Source organism: Tympanuchus pallidicinctus, unplaced genomic scaffold (assembly GCF_026119805.1).
Source record: "Tympanuchus pallidicinctus isolate F22 unplaced genomic scaffold, pur_lepc_1.0 scaffold26, whole genome shotgun sequence".
Classification (NCBI taxonomy): Eukaryota; Metazoa; Chordata; class Aves; order Galliformes; family Phasianidae; genus Tympanuchus; species Tympanuchus pallidicinctus.
The window spans coordinates 8,304,981-8,324,643 of NW_026294743.1; the positions used below are offsets into that span (position 1 = coordinate 8,304,981).

The following is a 19,663-nucleotide window of genomic DNA, read 5'->3' on the forward strand; positions in this document are numbered from 1 at the left end:
GAAAATGGCACAAGATCTCGAAAAGGCCAGGAAGTCAGTTACACAGACTTCTCTCTTAAATTACCACTAGTTTAATAGAGAGCAACTTCAAGAGCTGAATCCAAGAGCAGTTCTTTCTGAAAAGAGAAGATCATGCCAGATAACCAAAGGTGGGAGGAGCAAACTACGTCACATTTCTGCATCTGCTGCCAACCTTAACATCACCACTTCCAGCTGAACCAAGCACATTCCTCCATCCTTGTTCCCTGGCTCTGTTTATTCGTTCCATCTGAAGGAAAAAAAACAATAAAGGAAAACATAATTCAAGGAATCCCTTTAAGTAAAACATTAAGATTCGCTATTAACGTATTTTAAACATATTTTACCCTTTCTTTTTCCAGTCTTCTTACTTCCTCTGCCTTCAGTAAACTGATCTGCAATGCATAAGGATTAAACATATTTAGTAACTGGGAAACTGAACTACTGCCATCTCCTAGGCAACACAACACATGTCACTAGAATTACTATGGGTGTTTAAAGAAAAAATTAAAAGGGCATCCCAAGTATCTGGTCTACCTGATCTCTCTGGCGTTTTTCTTTTTCAGGCAATTCTAACCTTTTCTTTTTTGAAGGTTCCTGAAAAATAAGCATATAATTTAGTATTTATTGCTCAGCCATTGTTCTGCGAAGCATCTATCAAGATTGGTTAGTACTCCACTTGCTGGTTATGTCCAAGAAGACAAAAAACACTGCTAGATAATGAGTGGGAAAAAAAGATAAGGAGGAAAGGTTCGAAGTTTCATTCTGTCATTCTTCAAAGTCCAAATTCTTAAGTTTTGGACTCAGCTTTTGCTTAGATTGAAAATTAGCGTGAGATTTCATGATACCTCAAACATTTTCCTCCTTTCTTCTCCTGGAATAATTTTCTTCTTTGGAGTTGGATAGGCCTAGATAAAAGGTGAAACTTAAAATTAGGACAGCACAATGTTAGAACAAGAGAAAAACTAGAAGAACACAAAATCCACATCTTGGCATGTGCAAAATTGGGTTTAAAATAAGTCATTAGTTGGGAGGTTGTAAAAACTAGCATACTTGTTCACCCACTGCAAAGAGCTCCATCTTGAATGCTGAAGAAAATAATTTAAGATCTCCTCGACTCAAACTTCCTTCGCTGGCAGAAACATTATTATATTTTCATCGTCTTTGACAGTCCTAAGAAATTAAGATTGTCTCTTATTTGGATAACAAATTTATTAGGTTATCCTTAGGCTTTGTCTTGTTACCCACAGAAGATGGGAACAAAACCACACTATCCAACACAACAGTTATACATAATAAGCCTTTTTTTCCTAACTCGACAAGAACACAGTTTGCTTTATAAGATTTTCTTTTGACAATCTCAATTTATATCAGATCAGTACTTGTCACGTATCTCAAACAACTGATTTAAGTCTCTAAAAGGCTTCTAGGCAATTCCAAATTCAACTGCTGTGCATTCATGTAATAACACTAAACAAGCAATGAAGCTGCATGTTCCATTAGAAATCCACGTGTGACCTGCATAGCTAGCCTGGAACAACATCCGGGAGGATAAAACTTGTATAATGCTGTAGCCATTATCTCTAGCCTATATCTTACCCCTTGCTACTACGTACACTCCACACAAAGGATTATCTTAAAGTTGCAGTACAAGATTTTTTCCTCAGTCTTCACCCTGCCATAACAAGGACTTTCAGTCACTGTACAAGTTGCTTCAGCGCTGGTTGGTGAAACTGATTGTAAACAGCAACAGAATAGCATGTGATTGCACAACCAGGCTTTAAATGGGAAAAAGCATCATGACTTCATGAGGATACAATTTTTTGTGTTTGCTTACTCTTGCTCTCTTTTTCCAGCTGCACATCATAAACAAATAAAGCCTGTGGGGATCACTGGTACAAGTTCAAAAGATTCAGAGGTTACAGGAAGATTAGGGAAACACTATCTCGTGGCTCATTTTCTGTCCATCTATCAGATACGACACCAAATTTTGTAGACAGTAATTTCAGTGTTATGCTTCCCAAAACGCTAAGAGGAGAATGAAACAAACAAGCAAATCACTTATTTAGAAGACAATTTGAATTCTGTTGCAGGCTTAGAGTAGAAAATGCTGATGTGGGAGCTCCCTGGTTACTAGTTGCTTGTAATGTGCCTAACTGGTTGTATCGTGAAGCATCTGCCAGTCATTCAGTAATTAAGGAATACACAGACAGTTTCACGTAATAGGGAGTGCGGAGAAAGATGACTGGAAAAAAGAAGATAAGTAGTACTGTATAAAAACCCATTTTTCATTAGCTCACAGAATTAAGTCTGGCAAACTCTTTTCCAATTACATAATTTCTCTGGTTGACAACGCTTTAGAAAGTTACCAGTAAGCCTACTTAAGTTTGAAAATGGGAGATAGTTCTCGAACACTGCAGAAATATGCCAGGACTCTTATGCTGCACCAATGCTGTTTGTCTATCTAACCAGCTACCAGCATTTCCAAAACAGGTCAACATCAGAGAAGCTGACCACATATGCAAAGCAGACCTAACTCACTCGTGGAATTAGAAAGCAAGCCTAAAGTAGCAGCCTCCAAAATGAACAAAAAAAAAAATCAGTAACAGTGCAAGACGAGCACTTAGAATACTATTTCCTCTCTAGATGCTTTGTTCATCTAAGTGACATTTTGAAAAGTAACACATAACATTGTCATACAATTCAAATACAAGCATTTGCAAAATAGTTCAATTCAAGTAACTTAGTTACCTGCCTAAGTTTAATCAATGACTTTTTCTCATGATGCTTTTTGGGTGCGTCATAACACTTCTTCATCGCTAAAGGCACTCCGTATTTTGCAGCAGGTTTGGTAATTTTCTGAGCTGGTGCAATTGAAGCCGAGATTTGTCCTTGAGCTGGTCTTTTAGCTTAACAAGAAGAGACTGTTTTACAGCTATGTCCAGGCCAGTCAGTACACTGTATATCCCCTTCCCTACGTACTGGAACAGCAGATTCAGAGGAGAACAGATAAACTAACATTTCGTTCAGGTGAGCTGCTTGTATAAATGAAATACATCCAGGTATCCAAAACAGCTCTTCTAATTAATATGTTTAATAACAAACAGCAGAACACAATCCCTGAGCTTTTCACTTTCACCACTGGAGAACTGAAACTTACTCAAGCTGCTAGATTTCTTTTTTTTTTTTTTTTTACCCAGTTGCTACGAACAGAGGGAACAGTTTTCCCAACATAATCAAGAGGCACTGCACTGCACCCAGCAAAACTCAGCTCAGCACAAGATGAGTTTTAAAACAACTGCACTTTCAGTGATCTCTAGGCATATCATTTCTCTTGAGAAGTTCCTGAAAATAAGCCAATTACATCTTATGAATTTGATTCTGTGGTTAGGAGGGTTCTCATAACTCCAGAACTAGGAGAACAGCCATAAAGGACATAAACATACTATCAAATAATTTCAAGAAAGTAAAAGAAACAGAAATCTAAGAAAAAAAGTGTAAACCAACTGCTGTAGGAAAACATGACAAGACTGTCGTGAGAAAGTAAGCCGCAATCTCATATGCCACCAATAGCAAAAAATCTCTGGCTCTGGGCTGAAGTCAGGGTGTAACCTTGGAGTCCCCAAAAAAACCTCAAAGCCTCCCACTTATAATAAGGTCTGGGATTTCTCATTACCTGGCTGTCAGTAATAAGGCCAAAAAAAGAGTACAATAACAACATGTTTCTACTATCTGCAGTTCCCACTGTCTTAAATTTCAGAAGCACAACATAGTCCAAGAGGAAAAAGGAAACCTACAATGTTACAAAAGCTCAAGGACTGCATCACCATCGTTTGTTCCCTGTGAACATCCAGCTCCCCACTGAGGAAAACAAAAAGAAAATAACATACTAAACTGCTTCCCTGTCTTTTCTCTGCACAAAATTTCTACAATCAGTTACAAGAACACACCAAAACCAACACGAGAACATACATAGGCAAATTATCTTGCTGGATTCTTAAGTTAAAGCATTTCATACATACATACTTACCTGGCGCAGCATGCGGTCCAAACTTGTGAAACGTTTTGTGACTGAATTCTTCTGCAATAAGCTAAAAAGAGTTCAACTGTTAGCCAAGAATATTTATGCTCAAAGTTAGAAAGAACTCATTTTCTACAAATTCTGTATCCCTCTTCCAGTTCAATTTCTATCTATTACTATTCACTAAAACCATACGTGAACAGTAAGTTCATTACTAAACTACGTATTCACTGTACCATCACTAGCATTGGAATGAAGTTGGATTTGTTACTTTCAAACATTTTCAGTGCAGAAGCATAGAATCATGTGAGATGGAAAAGACCCTTGAACACCAGCTGGTCCCCCCTGCAATGAACAGTGATACCTACAGCTACATCAGGTGCTCAGAACCTGATCCAGCCTGATCCTGAAGGTCTCCAGGGATGGGGCTTCCACCACTGCTCTGGCAACCTGTGCCAGTGCCTCATGACTTGTGTTGTAAAAAAACTCTTCCTAATATCCAAGTCTAAATCTCTCCTTTCCATTCACCCTTGATTTATCACAACAGACCCTGATAAAAAGTCTGTCCTCTTCCTTCTTCTAGCATCCTTTTAAATATCAAAAGGCTGCTATCAGGTCTCCCTGGAGCCCTCTTTTCTCCAAGCAAAATGAATCGTTAATTCAAAATAGAAATATTAATAAAATCATTTTAATTAACTACTTAGTCTGCTTTTCAGGTTGCATGTTACCCAAACTATGACCTAACTAAGAAACTAGAATGAAGTTGAAGTGTTCATCACCGTGAGTTTTATGAACAGTCTGTTCTAGATTATGGTACAGTTCTCATATTTCACTTCACTCTCTCAGACAGCCTGTGTCAAAGCACAGTCAAATGTCTGCAGATTTTAGCTTCTCTATGCTTTCCAAGATGGGAAGACATATATGAGATACATATATACATAGCTTATCTGGGAATAACATACATGGGGTTCAGTCACACACAAAAGGTTAGCATAAAGAAGCTTTAGAAAACAGCCTTACTGAAATAAATACATTGACTATAGACAAAACATTTAAACATAAATAGATTATCCTCATACATCATCTTCAATACTGCAAAGAGTTCTGAATCCCTTATCTCAAAAATCAAGTAGAAGAGATGGAAAAGTTTCTAAGAAGAGTAGTAAGAATATTAAACAGCATACAAAACCTTCAGTACAAAGAATAAGTTAGCTCTTCAGCCTGTAAAAAGATGTCATGCAGTGTAACAGAGGTCTAGAATACTACATGGGATTATGCAAAGAAACACAAAAGAGCAGAAATCATAATCCCAATATAAAAAGCATAGAATTCAACCAAGGACAAGGAGGAAGGTTTAGAATAAGCAATATCAAAGCTGTGTATGAAATGTGTACCTGCTCTGTCACAGGTAGCAGACTTGCGACTATGAAAATTAAGAAAGAACTTATATAAACATGGAAGACTGATTTTCCAGCAGTTAAGAGCAGCATTTCAGCAACAGCTGTAATGTTTGCAGGTGACAGAACCACAAAGGATCTCTTCAGCTCAGACCAGGGAAAGCAGAGGACAACAGCACATGTATACAGCAGTTAGCAACACATTTACTAAGAGCCATTTCTTGGTCATTTCTTTCTCTGTCTTAACAGATCTTTTAAATCTGAGCACATCAGTGATTCAGTTGTCAAAACTGTGTGCAAATATTTGGACTCAATCTAAGAAAATACTGACATTGTCAGGTAGCAGTCTATCACCAATTATACTGTTCCAACTAATCACAAACAAAAGTTTTGTTCTAGATGCTGTGAGTCTGATCAAGCCTTTAATTTTTTAAAAGACAGATTTTCTACTATTTTTACAGGTGTGCTGTGAAGACTTCTGACTCTGGCCTTTCACTGGAACTTGACTATGAACTATCATAAGTTGAAAGTCTATTCCACATACAAATGGAATTTCAATTACATACGGCCTTCTACCAAAACTTCTTTATGTTACAATGACTCCGTCAGAATTACTTATATTTAATGAGGTCTTCTTTTGCATCAATTCTCTCCATGTCCTTTCTCTTCCTGTACTTACCTCATACATCAGTGCTCGTTGTTCTTCATCTCTTTTGATTAGATTTACATTAAAATAGCTCAAATAGTTGTCAAAATATCAGTAGATACAAAACAAAATACTCAGTAATTTCTTCTATGTTACGTATACAGGAAATTCAACCATCACGTTTACTTAGCAATATCTCACAAAACAAGCTTCCAGGTCATTCCAAATTGCAAACAACAAAAGGATTGAAGAAATGATAATAAAGATCTGATGCTGGAGATATTGACAATGCCACTTCATGAGAGAGGTGCATATATAATCAAATGGACATCTGACACAAAGTTTTTCCCCGTATACAAAGACATACAAAATAATACTCTTAAGATAATGTCAACTTAAAGTTGTTTGAAGCCTCCAAATACTTCAGTAAGTTGAGATTGCGTTCATTTTATTTCTTTGTTATTCATAGTAACAACTCTTTCTTCTCTCAAGTGAAAAAATTCACTTAAAAGCTTTAGGAAATACCATTATTCCACCTTCTCATACTCTATACTGACACTGGAATAAAGAATAGTTCTAAGATGTCTTAGCCAAATTTAATGAAAACCAACTCCATACCTGTGGCGTGAGAAATTTTTCAACCCGTTTGGCTATGAAGTTTTTCTCCAATATGGAGTTTACTGATGGTCTATCCCTAGGATTCCTTTTAAATAACTGTGACAGTAGATTACGTAGGTCATAGGAATAATGCATAGAAACCGGAGGAAAAGATCCAGAGATGATCTTCAGTACCAAGTTCTTCATGTTACCAGCTTCAAACTGTATCATGTAAGAAAACCAGACAGTTACAACACGTTACTGCTTGCCTACATGTAAAGCTGCATAAGAGGTGAGGGGAAATAAAAAAGAAGAAGCAGTCAAACAAAAAAGCCCACAGCTTCTTCTGCCTGGGCACATCCAAGTCAGTTTCCAAGGTCATCAACAGTTTTCATCAACAGTTGCAAATAATTTGTTGCCAAGTACACCACTTTTACATTAATGTATTGCACTACAGCTATTTCATACCATATTTATATATTCTTCACAAGCAAATATTTATTGTCCCCCAGATGTAGATTAATAGTGATACGCAGATAAGTATAAATATAGTGGTCTAACTGTATCTGCTCCATCTTCTCTCATCTCCTGAACTTTCCCACCTTCAGCTCTCTTTAGAACAGAGCATTTCACATGGAAGAATGTAAAGCATTCACAGTCGTTCAGTGTGAAATCCAAAGGAATGTTTAGACTAGCCTGAGCTCAGCAGGCAGCACGCACCATTTCAACTCCTTAGAACAGTTAAAAGAAAACAGCATGGATCACCCACCTTACAAAAAACAAATTGCTATCAACCCTCAGAGAAGCAACTTCTCCATCAACACTGCTGCCTCAGAAAAGACTACGTAACAATCAATTGCAAAAGCTTTCATGTTAGCTTTATGCCCTAACCTTTATTTCCCCCCTCAAAGTGACACATTATACTCTTCTTTCTGTAAAAATAGTTATTTCTTTTTGTCGACTTGGTTTATCGAACATATTTTTCCTTCCCATCATGACTGATAAACAATCAAATTAAAAAAAGAAAAAGCAACTTCTTCAGAGTTTCTTTCTAAAAACTATGACTGTTCCAAATGGAAGCATACAAATCCACCTACACAAAAGCTGGCAGTTAAAATTTAGGCCTTCTCAGTTACAATGAAAATAGCAAGCCTTCAGAAAGAAAAAAGCACTGCTTGTTAACACACCCAACATCTTCTCAGCTACCTCAACCTCACTGAATATCTACCTTACAAGCAGGAAAAAGAAAAACAAACCAAAACATTACAAGAGATCAGCAGGAATCAAAACGCAGCAACTCTTTGCAAGTATAGGAAACTAAGATGCTGAAGGTAGTTTTAAATGGTCACCATGAAAGCCCTGAATCAACAGAAATACAGCTGCAAAACAGCAGGAAGCCTTTCAAAGAAGCAAGAAGTTTCTACTCACTGCGTGCTTAAGCGTGCACATTTCATAGAGAACACAACCAAGGGCCCAGATATCACTAGAACAAAAAGAACACAACCTTGAGTTTGTTGTGGGATTAACACTGCCAAATAACTTATTTACCAACACTTAACCTTTGAAAAGGAAATGGGATATTTTGAATAAATCACAGCCTCCCGTGAACGTACATCCTCTACTCCTCAAAGCACGAAACCTCATCAACCAACCAACCAAAAATTAGCAATCCAAACTGAGGCCAACCTGAAAAAACAGACAGGGTTTTTTTCACTTCAGATTTTATACTTTTTCATTTGCACCACTGAGCTGAGAGAAACCAGACCAACTCTGGATAAAGGTCTATTTTCTTTAAATGTACGTATTTACTTGAGATCTTTGAAATTTAATTTAGGAAAAGCAACCCACTACTCTACACAGCAAATACAAATCTTAGATTCAACTAAACAAACTGTTTAACACTTGGGTTACATTACCCACGCTAGAGGACTGCAGAATTTATTTTGAATACAACTGGACTAAAAATCCCATGTAAAAGAAACGAACAGACAAGGGAATATAATCATTTTTATCTTTTTAGCAAACAGTAACAAAAATGAACCTATTTTAAAAGCTTAATGTAGAGTAAGACTAAGCAGATACTGAACACTTGCATTACATTAGGGATACTGTTACCATATAGGACCTACTTGCCAAGGTAATAAATGTAGAAGCAAACTACCTGAAAGATTACTACCCATGCACGTGCTTAAAAGCAATCCAATTACTGCCTTCGTATTTCTTTCTTAATGTGGTTTCACATTCATAAATTAAGACAGCAGTGTGTACACAGGCAAAAGCAGAGTCATAATAAAGATGTCAGCTTAGATTTATAAGCCAAAGCACTAAGTGAAGTCATCTCCACATCATGCTGCTTCGCATCACACAAATCTACTAAGGTCCTGCCTGAGGCAGGTGAGGCTGTCTTTTCAGGTGAGAGATGAACTATCATCATCATATGAATAGAAGAGCTCTGTATTTCTAAAGGACTCTCTTCTCCTTAGCACAAATATTAAGTAAATATTAGTACCTTTTATTGTTGTAAGGCCTGTTCTGGCATATTTCAGGAGATAGATAGTACGGTGTTCCTATGCAAGTGCGAGCCAGTTCCACAGTGCTAAGGAAAAAGTAAGGGTGAGCATTAACTCACGTGAAACGCACCGATTACATTACCCTAAATCAAAGCAATTTAGGTGATCTCAGAGAAATCAGCATTAAAAAAAAGAATTACCTGTTCAGAACTCTGGCGATTCCAAAATCTCCCAGCTGTATTGTTCCATCTTTGGTTAAAAATATGTTCTTGGCATAGAAATTTTAAGAAGTCTGTTAATCAGAACATTCGTACAATTGCACACTTTGTTCTCAGCATGTTTTAAAAATCATGTTTTCTACCATTCAATTACACTGAAGTCCCTGGCATTAGTGTCTGTAAAACTCCAGTTCTCGTCCTGTTTTACCATAACTATAGAAAACATTGCTGAACAGTCTAAAATACAATTAATTGTGGAGATAGAAGAAGTCTACGCCAGTAACACTGAAATAGCTTCTTTTCTGTTAGTAAAAATACCATTTAAACTACCTCTGTACAATTCTGAAGAAAAAAAAAAAGCATTGCCAGTACTAAAATAATTTTACATCGTGTAAAAAGATTATTTTCAATTACTTGCCAACTTCCACCACGAAGATCCAGATTGTAATCGCTTAGCAAGTGAATTCAGTTTTCAAGAAAGATTGCCTACGTACCTGCGACTTGATGTCACGATGTAAGATCTTTCTGTCATGTATATGTTTCAGTGCTAAACAGATTTGTACAAACCAATCCAGAATCTATGCACGAAAGAGAAAAGGTAACATCAGCAACTTGATTTATCTACAAGTTTCTCCAGTCAACATTACTGAACACATTATCAGATCAGTTCTATACAATTTTTACCTTCTTTTCTACCCTTTTTACCCATGAGCCCGTTTCCATTTATGTCACAGTTCCATTAAGGCCTTAGCAGTACTGGCACCATCATATAGAAACGCGTGGTAGCCAAGTTAGATGCTAAGCCTCAAATTATTACTTGATTACATATAGTACAGCAATCAAAATGCATACAACACAAACTATAATGGCAAAAAATGCTCCAAACAAGGAACGTGCATCTTAAAGATTCTACTTTTGCTCTAATCAGTGCAAGCATGTTTTATGTATTTTACCTTAAAAACAGTACAAATCAGATTTCACTGAGAAAAAGCAACAAACAGACAAACAAAGCATTAACCTTCACATTTTCTGGTAATCTGTATACATCATAACACACAAAGGGTCTAGCAGCAGAATTTTTTTCATGTGAACAGTGCTTTCATGTACCCAACTTACAAGCACATAAATGTCAAAATCACAGTATAATCTAAGGTACTTTTTTCTACTTTCCCATTTTAAACTCTTCTTGTAAGTGAGTCCAAAGCAGCAAATGAAAAGTTCTACAACTTACACCTAAGAAGTTTCATGATTACCCTACTCTAAATTGCACCAGCAGATCTAGACCTAACACTTACAAGCCTTTCCAACCAGAGGTAAACTGAGTTTGAGGTGCTCCTACTGGCTGCAGATAATAAAACACAGAGCAAGAAATAAAAAATAACCTTTAAGCAAGGAGACATCAAACACAACCAATAACCTGAATCCCACATGATCTATTTTCACCTAGTTGAAACACATCTGCGCGTTTCTATCTTCTGTGTTACTGTACAAGTGACTTCTTAACATGTGTGATGAAGAAAGAAAGTCTGCTGGTGTCCTTCCAATACTGAAAAAATACTTTGGAATTATGCAGCCCTTGTACTGCTAGATTATGCTGTTTTACAATGTCAACTTACATTATTACGTCACTTTATAAACTAATGACAAATTCTTACAAATTGAGCTCAGTATTAAAGAACAAAAATCCTATGCTATAATATCTTGTAGGTTTAAAAGGTACATAAAAAACAATGCCATGGCCAAGGCAACGACCAGCACAGTTTGGAAATTATCTAAATAGGTTAAGAAACAGTACCCACCAATCTGAGCCAAAATTAGAACTAATGCAGAAAAGAAATCACGCATCAAAACACTAAGGCAGCAATTTGCTGATTACCTGATCCTCAGAGAATAAGACTCCTTTCTGGGCATTTATTTTTTTAAAGAGATCTCCTCCTTCACAGTAATCCATCACTATGTACAGACAACCATTTTCTGCAAAATAAAACTAAGTATTACAAGCAAAGGAAAAGGAAAACTACCCATCTTTAATGCAACTTTCACTGTAAAGGTTTGTCTTTTTCCTGCAACTCTCATAATAAAAAAAATACATTTTTTTCTACTTACAATACATTCTGATTTACAATGAAATTAAAGATGTCACCTTATGACTATGATAAGACAATTCTCAAACCTGTTTGCTGATGCAAACATCCCAAAGAAACTCTGCCCTGAAAATAGAGAACTGCAAATTCAATTCAGTTAATTGCTTCCATCTTCCTAACTCTTTCAGCAGCTTTACCTGGATAAGGTATCACATATATGAACTGGCAATCACCAGCTCTCATCTCACAGACATGAATGTGATTTCAGAGATCGACGTCTGGTAATAAAACTTACAGCTGGCAATGATGATGAAAACAGGCAAAGTCTCAGTTTTGCATGAAATCCAGGGAAACTTTTAAAAATCCCATGCAAGTTGTCACTATGAGAGTTTAACACATATAATACGTCTAATAGTAACATAATAATCTGATAAAAAGCTATGGCTGTGTTCCCAAAGCAAGCTTTCCCACCTACTACTGAACCAATTGCAAGGCAGGAACACATTGCAAGTTACAGCACATCAATGAAAATCTTAATATTTCATGAATTTAAACTCAAACATGCCACTAAAACTCAAGACCTGCACTACTCACAGATCAGACACCATTTGGAGAAGAACGTATGCATCACGTGCTGCTCAAAAGAAAATTCATTAAGTAATTATAACTTCTACATTCCAAGTAGAGTCACATAAGTCTCCCACAGAACGCCTCGAAAATTTAGACTTAAAACACTGCAGTGGGAATTTTAAGTTTACAAACGTTTGTATCTTGGTCAAGATTTCTGATGTGAGTTATTTCTACAGACGATCCTAGGAGTTTGGATTCCTTGCAGACCCGATGTTGAAACAAATGCGTTTCAGAAACCAAACTAACTTCACATTCCAAGTCAACGTGCTCCAGCAAGAAAGAAGCAATATTAACTCCAGTGAACTACACACTACACAACCTACCTCGTAAAAAGCAAAGACAATCAAATAAAATCAGTCCTAAAGAGCAGGCCTCTAATATACAGAACAGAGAAATACAGATTTATAAATCAGAAGACCTTGGTTTTGCTCTTTATGACATGATTCTCACCTAATGACCAGAAAAAAATTAAAACCCCAAGGTCAAAAGGCTTTTTAAAATCAGCTGGAAGGAACAAAAGGATACGAGAGCAGTGCACTTCAGCAGCATTTCAAATAATATTCAGGGCTTCTTAAAAAACAGGATTATCACTCTAAACGATAAGCTCTCACAATCTTTTACCTGTTCTGCTTATTCCCCACAACAGTCACTGTGAAAATAAGGTAGAATTAACTTTCTCCTTCCTTTACAGCTTATGAAGTAATCACCACTATTCTTCTACCCATGAAAGTAATGATATAACTGCTATTGACTAGGGAGTGAGGTAATGAGGTAACACCACTTGTGCCAGTTCATCAGTATCCAACTTCAGGCCATGTGCTTTTCTAACACACATGCATCCAATAAGCCACACTCAAGTGTTCAAGGAAATTTATCCTCAAGAAAACCAAAAAAAAAAAAGCACAATTCTTTTGTATAAGGAAAGAATATTAGGATATTATAATCACAAAATAAACAAGAGTTAGGCAAAGCAGACTATGGTAACAAAAAGAGAATAAATAGAAGGCTTACCCCTATCCTAGGCTCACTCACAAAACACCAGCAAAGCAGACCTCCAGAAGAGATCCTTCCCCACTGCTAGCCAGCCCTTCAATAGGGCTAGGAAGGGTGCAGCCAGGCTCCACCCCTTCCTGCAGCACAGGTGAATTGCCTTCAGCTGTGCTCCTCTGGCTGACGCACGGCTCACCTCAGGTGATCCATCAGAGGTTCAGGCCTGACTCAGCAGTGCCCATACACCTTTCATTTAAGCATCAACCAAAACAGAGTCACCTGAAGAAGCGACAGGAATACGTACTCAATATTTAACTGTTGCAACCTGGCAACTGCAAGAAACTATAAACAGAAAAAAAATGAAGAGATACAAGGATGAAAAAACAGTTACAGAGAGAAAACATTGACTTTTACCTCATATGCAGTACATAGTCATTACCAACTTGGGCTCTACTTTATTAATCTTACCTTCAAATGACTCCCTGTACAGGACAATATTTGGATGTTTCATGTTGGCCAGTACAGCAACTTCTCTCCTTGATTCTTCTCTCTCTTTGTTTGACATCTTCAAAAGGAAATAAAGATTTTTCAAAACAGGAATATAAAAACAGTAGATCAGTAATTAACAACATCACTCACCTTCGAGATGTTAATTTCTTTAATAACATACTGCTGGCTATTTTCTTTATCTTTCACAAGAAAGGCTTTCCCAAAGGATCCTTCTCCAATTTTTTGCACTTTAATATATTTATCCATAGTTTTCTTCTTAAGGCATCCTTACTCAAGCACTATGCAAAAAAACACAAAAGAGATTTAGTTGCTGTAATTAGTCAGTCTTCCAGCATAACAGGTCAAAGAATCACAAAATGAGTTGGAGGGGACCTCAAAGATCATGAATCTCCAACCCTTTCTTTGTACATTCAAGTGTCAATCCCTTTGTCTCTTCAACTACGCTTATATGCTTTGTAACTTCGCTGTACATTATTCTATCTTAATCTCAATTCTATTTTCATAGTTTACTCAAGTGGTGTAGAAAAAGGGCTGCATTGCCAGAACCACTTCAATCTTGCATCTATTGAGATGAAAGACAGCATTAAAAAACAGTCCTTGAAACGAAGCAAGTAGTTAGCGCTGCAACTTCTGATTCAGCTAATAAGAAGAGACTGTATAGTGCTATAGCATCTAGTTAACAATCCTCCATTAAGCTCTACTTGGGAGAACTATGGTAGGGGTGGAAATTAATACACGTCAAATCTTAAAAAGCATTAAACCCAGTATTTTGGAAGGTACTCACACAGAGTGCGCCAAGGTCTCAGGAAGATGGAATCATACCACAGAAACACACTAAAAGGCAAAAGCTTGATTAGTATAGTTAAAAAGAAAACCAAATTAAACCAGCCAACAATCAAAAGACCTTTCGTAATCGTTACTGCAAATCTGGAAGGGAGGAAAAACAGAACTAAGGATCACAGAATGGCCAGGACCTCAAGGGTCTTCAAGCTCCCACCCCCCTGCCGCATGCAGGGCCACCAACCTCCCCATTTAATACCAGCCCAGGCTGCCCAGGGCCCCATCCAACCTGGCCTTGAACACCTCCAGGAATGGATGGGGTATCCACAGCCTCTCTGGGCAGCTGTTCCAGCACCTCACCGCTCTCTGAGTAAAGAACTTCCCCCTGACATCCAACCTGAATCTTTCCTCCTTCAATTTAAAACCATTTCCTCTTGTCCTATCCTAAGGACAATTACTGGGAAAGAAAACAAGTAAAATAACAGGCCTTACAGCTTGGGGATGCTTCTTTTTCTCTATAAACACAGAGAGGAGATTTCAGAGTGAAACTGGACATCTAAGAAAACATCACTATGAACACCAATGTCGTCTTATGAGAACTGAGAGAAAAGGGAGAGCGAAGGGCCATCTGCGCTGTCAGGGCGTTGGCCGGTCAAGCTCCGTGCAACAAGTCCAAGCGTCACCACGGACACGCAGAAGGCGGCCGCCTCATCGGGCCGCAAAGCACGCCCGGGACGGCTCGTCTCAGCCTTTCCTATCACGAGCACGTCCCACAGCGCAGCTCCGAGCGAGAGAGCCAGCTCCTCTACCTGTACCTGCACTGCTGCCTTCAACCCTTCCGCTATCCCCACTCCAACCCAGCCAAACCGGGACCGCCTCCCTCACCGGCCTCTCCTTCAGGCGGCCTCCCGGAAGTCACGCCCCCCTGCTGGAGGCGGGAACCGGAAGTTGGGGCCGAGACCGCAGCGCGGACCGTCCCGCTGATCCCGACGTGCGTGAGGGAGGCAGGAAGCCCCGCCCCCAGGCTGCGGGGGCGGGGCTGCGGGCCGCGGAGCGATCGTCGGGCCGGGGGCCGAGGCGCCGTGAGTGGCCTTTCCGCCACCCCGCCTCACCGCCGCGGGAGGATGCGCCAGCGCCTCCCCGAGGAGCAGCAGGTAAGGCCGGGCCTTCTGGCAGCGCGACGTGATAGGAGGGAGCGCCGGGTGCTCCCTTGCGGCGTGGCCGAGATGGCGGTTGCGGCCGAGTGAGGGCCGAGCGAGAGGCTGAGCGGCGTTTCGCCCCGTCTCGGTGCTGCGAGGAGCCGGGAGCCGGCGCGGGCTCTGCCGGTTACCTGTGGAGAGGGAAGGGAGGGGTGCCCTGCGGATACTCCGCCCGGGTGATCCTGAAGCGAAGTAGAAGAACCGCGTGCCCGTCGTCACGTAACTGCCCAAGTCCTTGCACGAAGTCGTGCCGGTGGTGGGGACGTGTTCTGTGTGGGGTAATAAATGTGCTGTGTCACACTTTCAAGCGCTAACCGAGGTAAATCGAGGCCATGACAGCGGGAGCGAGCGGTGTGGCTTCTTGTTCAGTTCTCTCTTCTTGGTAGACCCGTGATGTGTCTTATGTTCTGTATCCCATGGCAACATAAATGCTTCTCTCCTAGAGCAGTTACTTGAATGGCAAAACGTGTTGGCACGGCAGATTTGAGAGTAGATGCTTATCAGTACCCATTATTGGTCTGTTTTAAGAAACTTCGGTGTACTGTAATGTAAAACATAATACAAGCTTTCCATGGGGAAAACTGTCAACTGGCACTATCATTTATTTCTAAGGTAAAAGTCTTAGACTGGTAAACTACTTTCAATTTGATGTTTCTTTGATTAGCAGACAGACCTACACTTGCAGCTCAGTATTATGGGCTGTCAGGAGGGTATTTCTACTTCGAGAAAACTGCAGCTGGCCTGGATCTCAAGGCTTGAAACAAAATGACTTTGCATCTGCCTGCAATGCTTTGGAAAATATGATGTGTATTGTGGCAAGGAAAATAAAAAGTGGTTTTTGTTTCCTTCTGTTTACTGTTTGTTTAGAGCCCCCAATACAAGAAAGACAGGGAGCTGTTGGAGAGGTTCCAGAGGAGAGCCACAAAAAGATGATCAGGGGACTCGAGCACTTCACCTATGAAGAAGGCTGTGGGGTGACCTCATTGCAGCCTTTCAGTACCTAAAGGGAGTCTACAAACAGGAGGGAAAGCAACTCTTCAAAAGGGTAGATAACTGCAGAACAAGGAAAAATGGTTTGAAGTTGAGGGAGGGGAGATTTAGGTTGGATGTCAGGGGGAAGAGTCTTGTGACCTGTGACTAGTGGTGTTGCCCAGGGGTTGGTGCTGGGTCCAGTTTTGTTTAACATCTTTATTTACCGTGACAAGGGGATAGTGTCCATCTTCAGCATGTACACCAGCGATATAAAGCTGGGAAGAGTGGCTGATGCTGTGCTGGCTGATGCAAGAAAGCTGTGCTGCCATTTAGCTGTGTCTGCACACGCTGAAGAGCTGGGCTGTATGAAACTAGATGAAATTTAACAAAAAAAAAAAACTTAAGAGTCTTGCACCTGAGAAGGAATAACAGTGAGTGTCAGTATGGTTTGGGGGATGACCTGCTGGAGAGGAGCTCCGGCAGAAAAGGGCTTGGGGGTAGAGAACAGTTTGGCCATGAGCCAGCAGTGTTTCCTTGTGGCCCAGAAGGCCAGTGATATACTGGGATGCATTAAAAGGAGGGTAGCCAGCAGGTCATGATCCTCCCCCTGTATTCTGCCCTGGTCAGACCTCATCTGGAGTACTGTACCCAGCTCTGGGCTCCCCGGTACAAAAAAGACAGATCTTTTTTTTAGTGGAAGGCCACTAAGATGATCAAGGGTTGGAGCATCTCCTTTATGAGGAAAGGCTGAGTGAACTGGGTCTGTTCAGCCTTGAGAAAAGAAGACCCAGAGGGGATCTTACTAATTTTTGTAAGTATCTTAAGTGTGGGAGACAAAGGAGCATTGCCAACCTCTTTTCAGCAGTTTGTGGGGACAGCACAGGGGAAATAGCTATAACTTGGAGCATAGGAAGTTGCTCACCAATGCGCAGGAGAACTTCTTCATGGTGATGGAGCACTGGAACATGCTGCCCAAGTGGGTTTTAGAGTCTCCTTCTCTGGAGATATTCAAGACACTCATGGATGCCTACTAGTACAGCCTGTTGTGGAGAGCCTGCAGTGCAGGGGCGTTGGACTCGATGCTCTCTGGAGGTCCCTTCCATCCCCTACAATTCCGTGACTGTGTGTGTGTGTGCACCTTACATTGATATTTGGATAACAGAGTTGTGCTATTTGAATGTAGGCACAAAAGCTGGGACTGCTGTTCCAAATTGGCAAATGTTGCCAAAGGGCATTCTAGGAACGTTCACATTTTTTTTTCCTCTCACCTCATTTATATGGCTTCATATGCATGTGGATAGGTGCTCCTGTGCAGATCAGGTATGCAGATCAGGCTAGAGACTTATTTCGTAGTACGAATATTTGTAACCTGCTCATAATTAAAAGAAAAAAAAAAAGATAATTTAAGTTCTACTGTTGAAGTTGTTTGAATAGTTTCAGAGCTCTCAGACTCTGGACTGTGCGTTTCTCAACTCCTTGCTTAGTCACCTCATTGGCAGCTGTAGCAGCCTGCACAGGTCAGCAGCAGCAGTGATCGTGTGCACAAGTCTGCATTTACACCCTGCTTGTTCTTTTTCCCCCCAACTCACACCTCAGCTTTACACCTCTGTGCTGTGTAGCTGAGCTCCCTGCAGCAATCTTTCCTTTACAATGTGAAAACACAGCTTCTGTGTTGGCCAGCTTCTGAAGCTGCTGGTGCCAGGCCAGCTCTTTACCTGTGCTTGTGAATAATGAGGTGTGTGCAGTGTTTTGTGCTTCTTCCTATTCCAGGCTTCAGTAACTTCTGAATATTAGAATATACATTACAAACTTTCATAGCTATTTAACTCGAGTCCTGTTTCTAAACATTGGAAACCTTTGTAAAATCATCTGAGAATGATTAGGAAAAAAAAACCCCAACACATTTAAATTGATTTCAACAGAGAGATTTATACAGGTTGTAAAAATAACGCTGTTTTGTGGAGCGTATTCTGCTTTAAAAAGGTGAAAACTCAGAAATTGGCATACAGCTTGGAGATAATGTTTGTATTTAATGGCTCAATAATAGCTGTTGCTATTGTCAGAGACAATGGAATTGACAACGTGTTTTCTGGGCTTCATGCATAATAAAAACGATTCTAAACAAAGCCATTAGGGCAGTTGTAAATGTTCTCAGCTGTAGCATCCACATTTGTTTATATCATGTAGCAAATAATCTTCAATACATGCTTATGGAAATGAATTGAAAGAAGAGAATGTGCAACTTCATAGAAGGTTAGACTTTTTAATGACTTCTGGAGTCCAATCAACTGTTTCCTCTTGAACTTTCTGGATGTTTAGCTTTTTAATTTGTTGTGCATTTTGCTTAGGCTTTCTAGTTATGGAATTAGACTGTGCTCTATTGTGGTTCTTTTTTTTTTTTGCTTGTTTCTCAGAATTTTTTCTAGAAGTTAATAAGTACTCAACTATGCATTTTGATTGTTTGTACCACAGTACAGTCTAGTGAAGAAACATTTCCATGTCCAAATAGTAAAAATACAATTTCTCTTCAAGAATGCATTTAAATTACAGATGCAGCTCCTCAGCTGACGCAGTATTTTGTCATCCTGCCAATTAACATCCAAGTTCTCCTTCTCCTAAATGATAGTTCTCTTAGAGCTCCTTCCACTCCTGTCTCCAATTAGCGTTCTCTGCCAAATTTGTTGGGTTTAGCTGATTTGTCTGTAGTTCTTGATCTACTACAGCGTTTCCCATGAGGTTTCTATTATTAGTTTGTCTCCTGTGTGCATGTTGGGGGAAAAAAAATGTAGTTCCCCATGCGCTTCCAAACACTCATTCTTAGTTCATAGAAGCATACAATCACCAAGGTTGGAAATGAGCTCTTAAGATCATCCAGTCCAACCATCCACCTACCACCAATACAGCCCCACTGACTACATCCCTTCTCACCACATCTAAACTTGTCTTGTATTGGATGCCATTTTGTGTCTTGCTGAATTTTTTTTTTTCATTGTAATTTCCAAAATTCAAAAGCTCTCAAGGAACCACTTGGTTTTTTTCTTCTCCTAAGATAACTGACATTAATCTTTGCTTTCAACTTGATACCTCTATT

General features: G+C 39.6%; 2 protein-coding genes across 16 annotated transcripts in view; one reads left to right on the forward strand and one right to left on the reverse strand.

Moving 5' to 3' along the window:
• NEK1 (NIMA related kinase 1) overlaps window positions 1-19,663 on the reverse strand; it is a 53,312-nt gene that overhangs the window by 30,828 nt on the left and 2,821 nt on the right. For 7 of the 12 annotated variants that reach the window (XR_008208407.1, XR_008208406.1, XM_052690155.1 and 4 more), the window contains exons 1-16: window positions 15,217-15,343; window positions 14,406-14,455; window positions 13,751-13,899; window positions 13,580-13,676; window positions 11,284-11,381; window positions 9,902-9,985; window positions 9,390-9,457; window positions 9,189-9,275; window positions 8,108-8,162; window positions 6,701-6,901; window positions 4,049-4,109; window positions 2,770-2,927; window positions 867-926; window positions 556-615; window positions 366-413; window positions 194-268 (exon numbers count right to left, since the gene is read on the reverse strand). Coding sequence is in view for 10 of the 12 variants with exons in the window: in XM_052690155.1 (XP_052546115.1) it covers window positions 194-268; window positions 366-413; window positions 556-615; window positions 867-926; window positions 2,770-2,927; window positions 4,049-4,109; window positions 6,701-6,901; window positions 8,108-8,162; window positions 9,189-9,275; window positions 9,390-9,457; window positions 9,902-9,985; window positions 11,284-11,381; window positions 13,580-13,676; window positions 13,751-13,867 (1,269 nt within the window). In the remaining 2 variants the exon portion in view is untranslated. Of the gene's footprint in view, window positions 1-193; window positions 269-365; window positions 414-555; window positions 616-866; window positions 927-2,769; window positions 2,928-4,048; window positions 4,110-6,700; window positions 6,902-8,107; window positions 8,163-9,188; window positions 9,276-9,389; window positions 9,458-9,901; window positions 9,986-11,283; window positions 11,382-13,579; window positions 13,677-13,750; window positions 13,900-14,405; window positions 14,456-14,893; window positions 15,186-15,210; window positions 15,344-19,663 lie in introns of those variants that run through there. The other 5 variants (XM_052690151.1, XM_052690149.1, XM_052690150.1 and 2 more) reach the window with 5 other exon arrangements.
• CLCN3 (chloride voltage-gated channel 3) overlaps window positions 15,438-19,663 on the forward strand; it is a 49,032-nt gene continuing 44,806 nt past the window's right edge. For 3 of the 4 annotated variants that reach the window (XM_052690168.1, XM_052690172.1, XM_052690174.1), the window contains exon 1: window positions 15,438-15,555. The gene's annotated coding sequence lies outside the window, so the exon portion shown is untranslated. The remainder of the gene's footprint in view (window positions 15,556-19,663) is intronic. The other variant, XM_052690169.1, reaches the window with a different exon arrangement.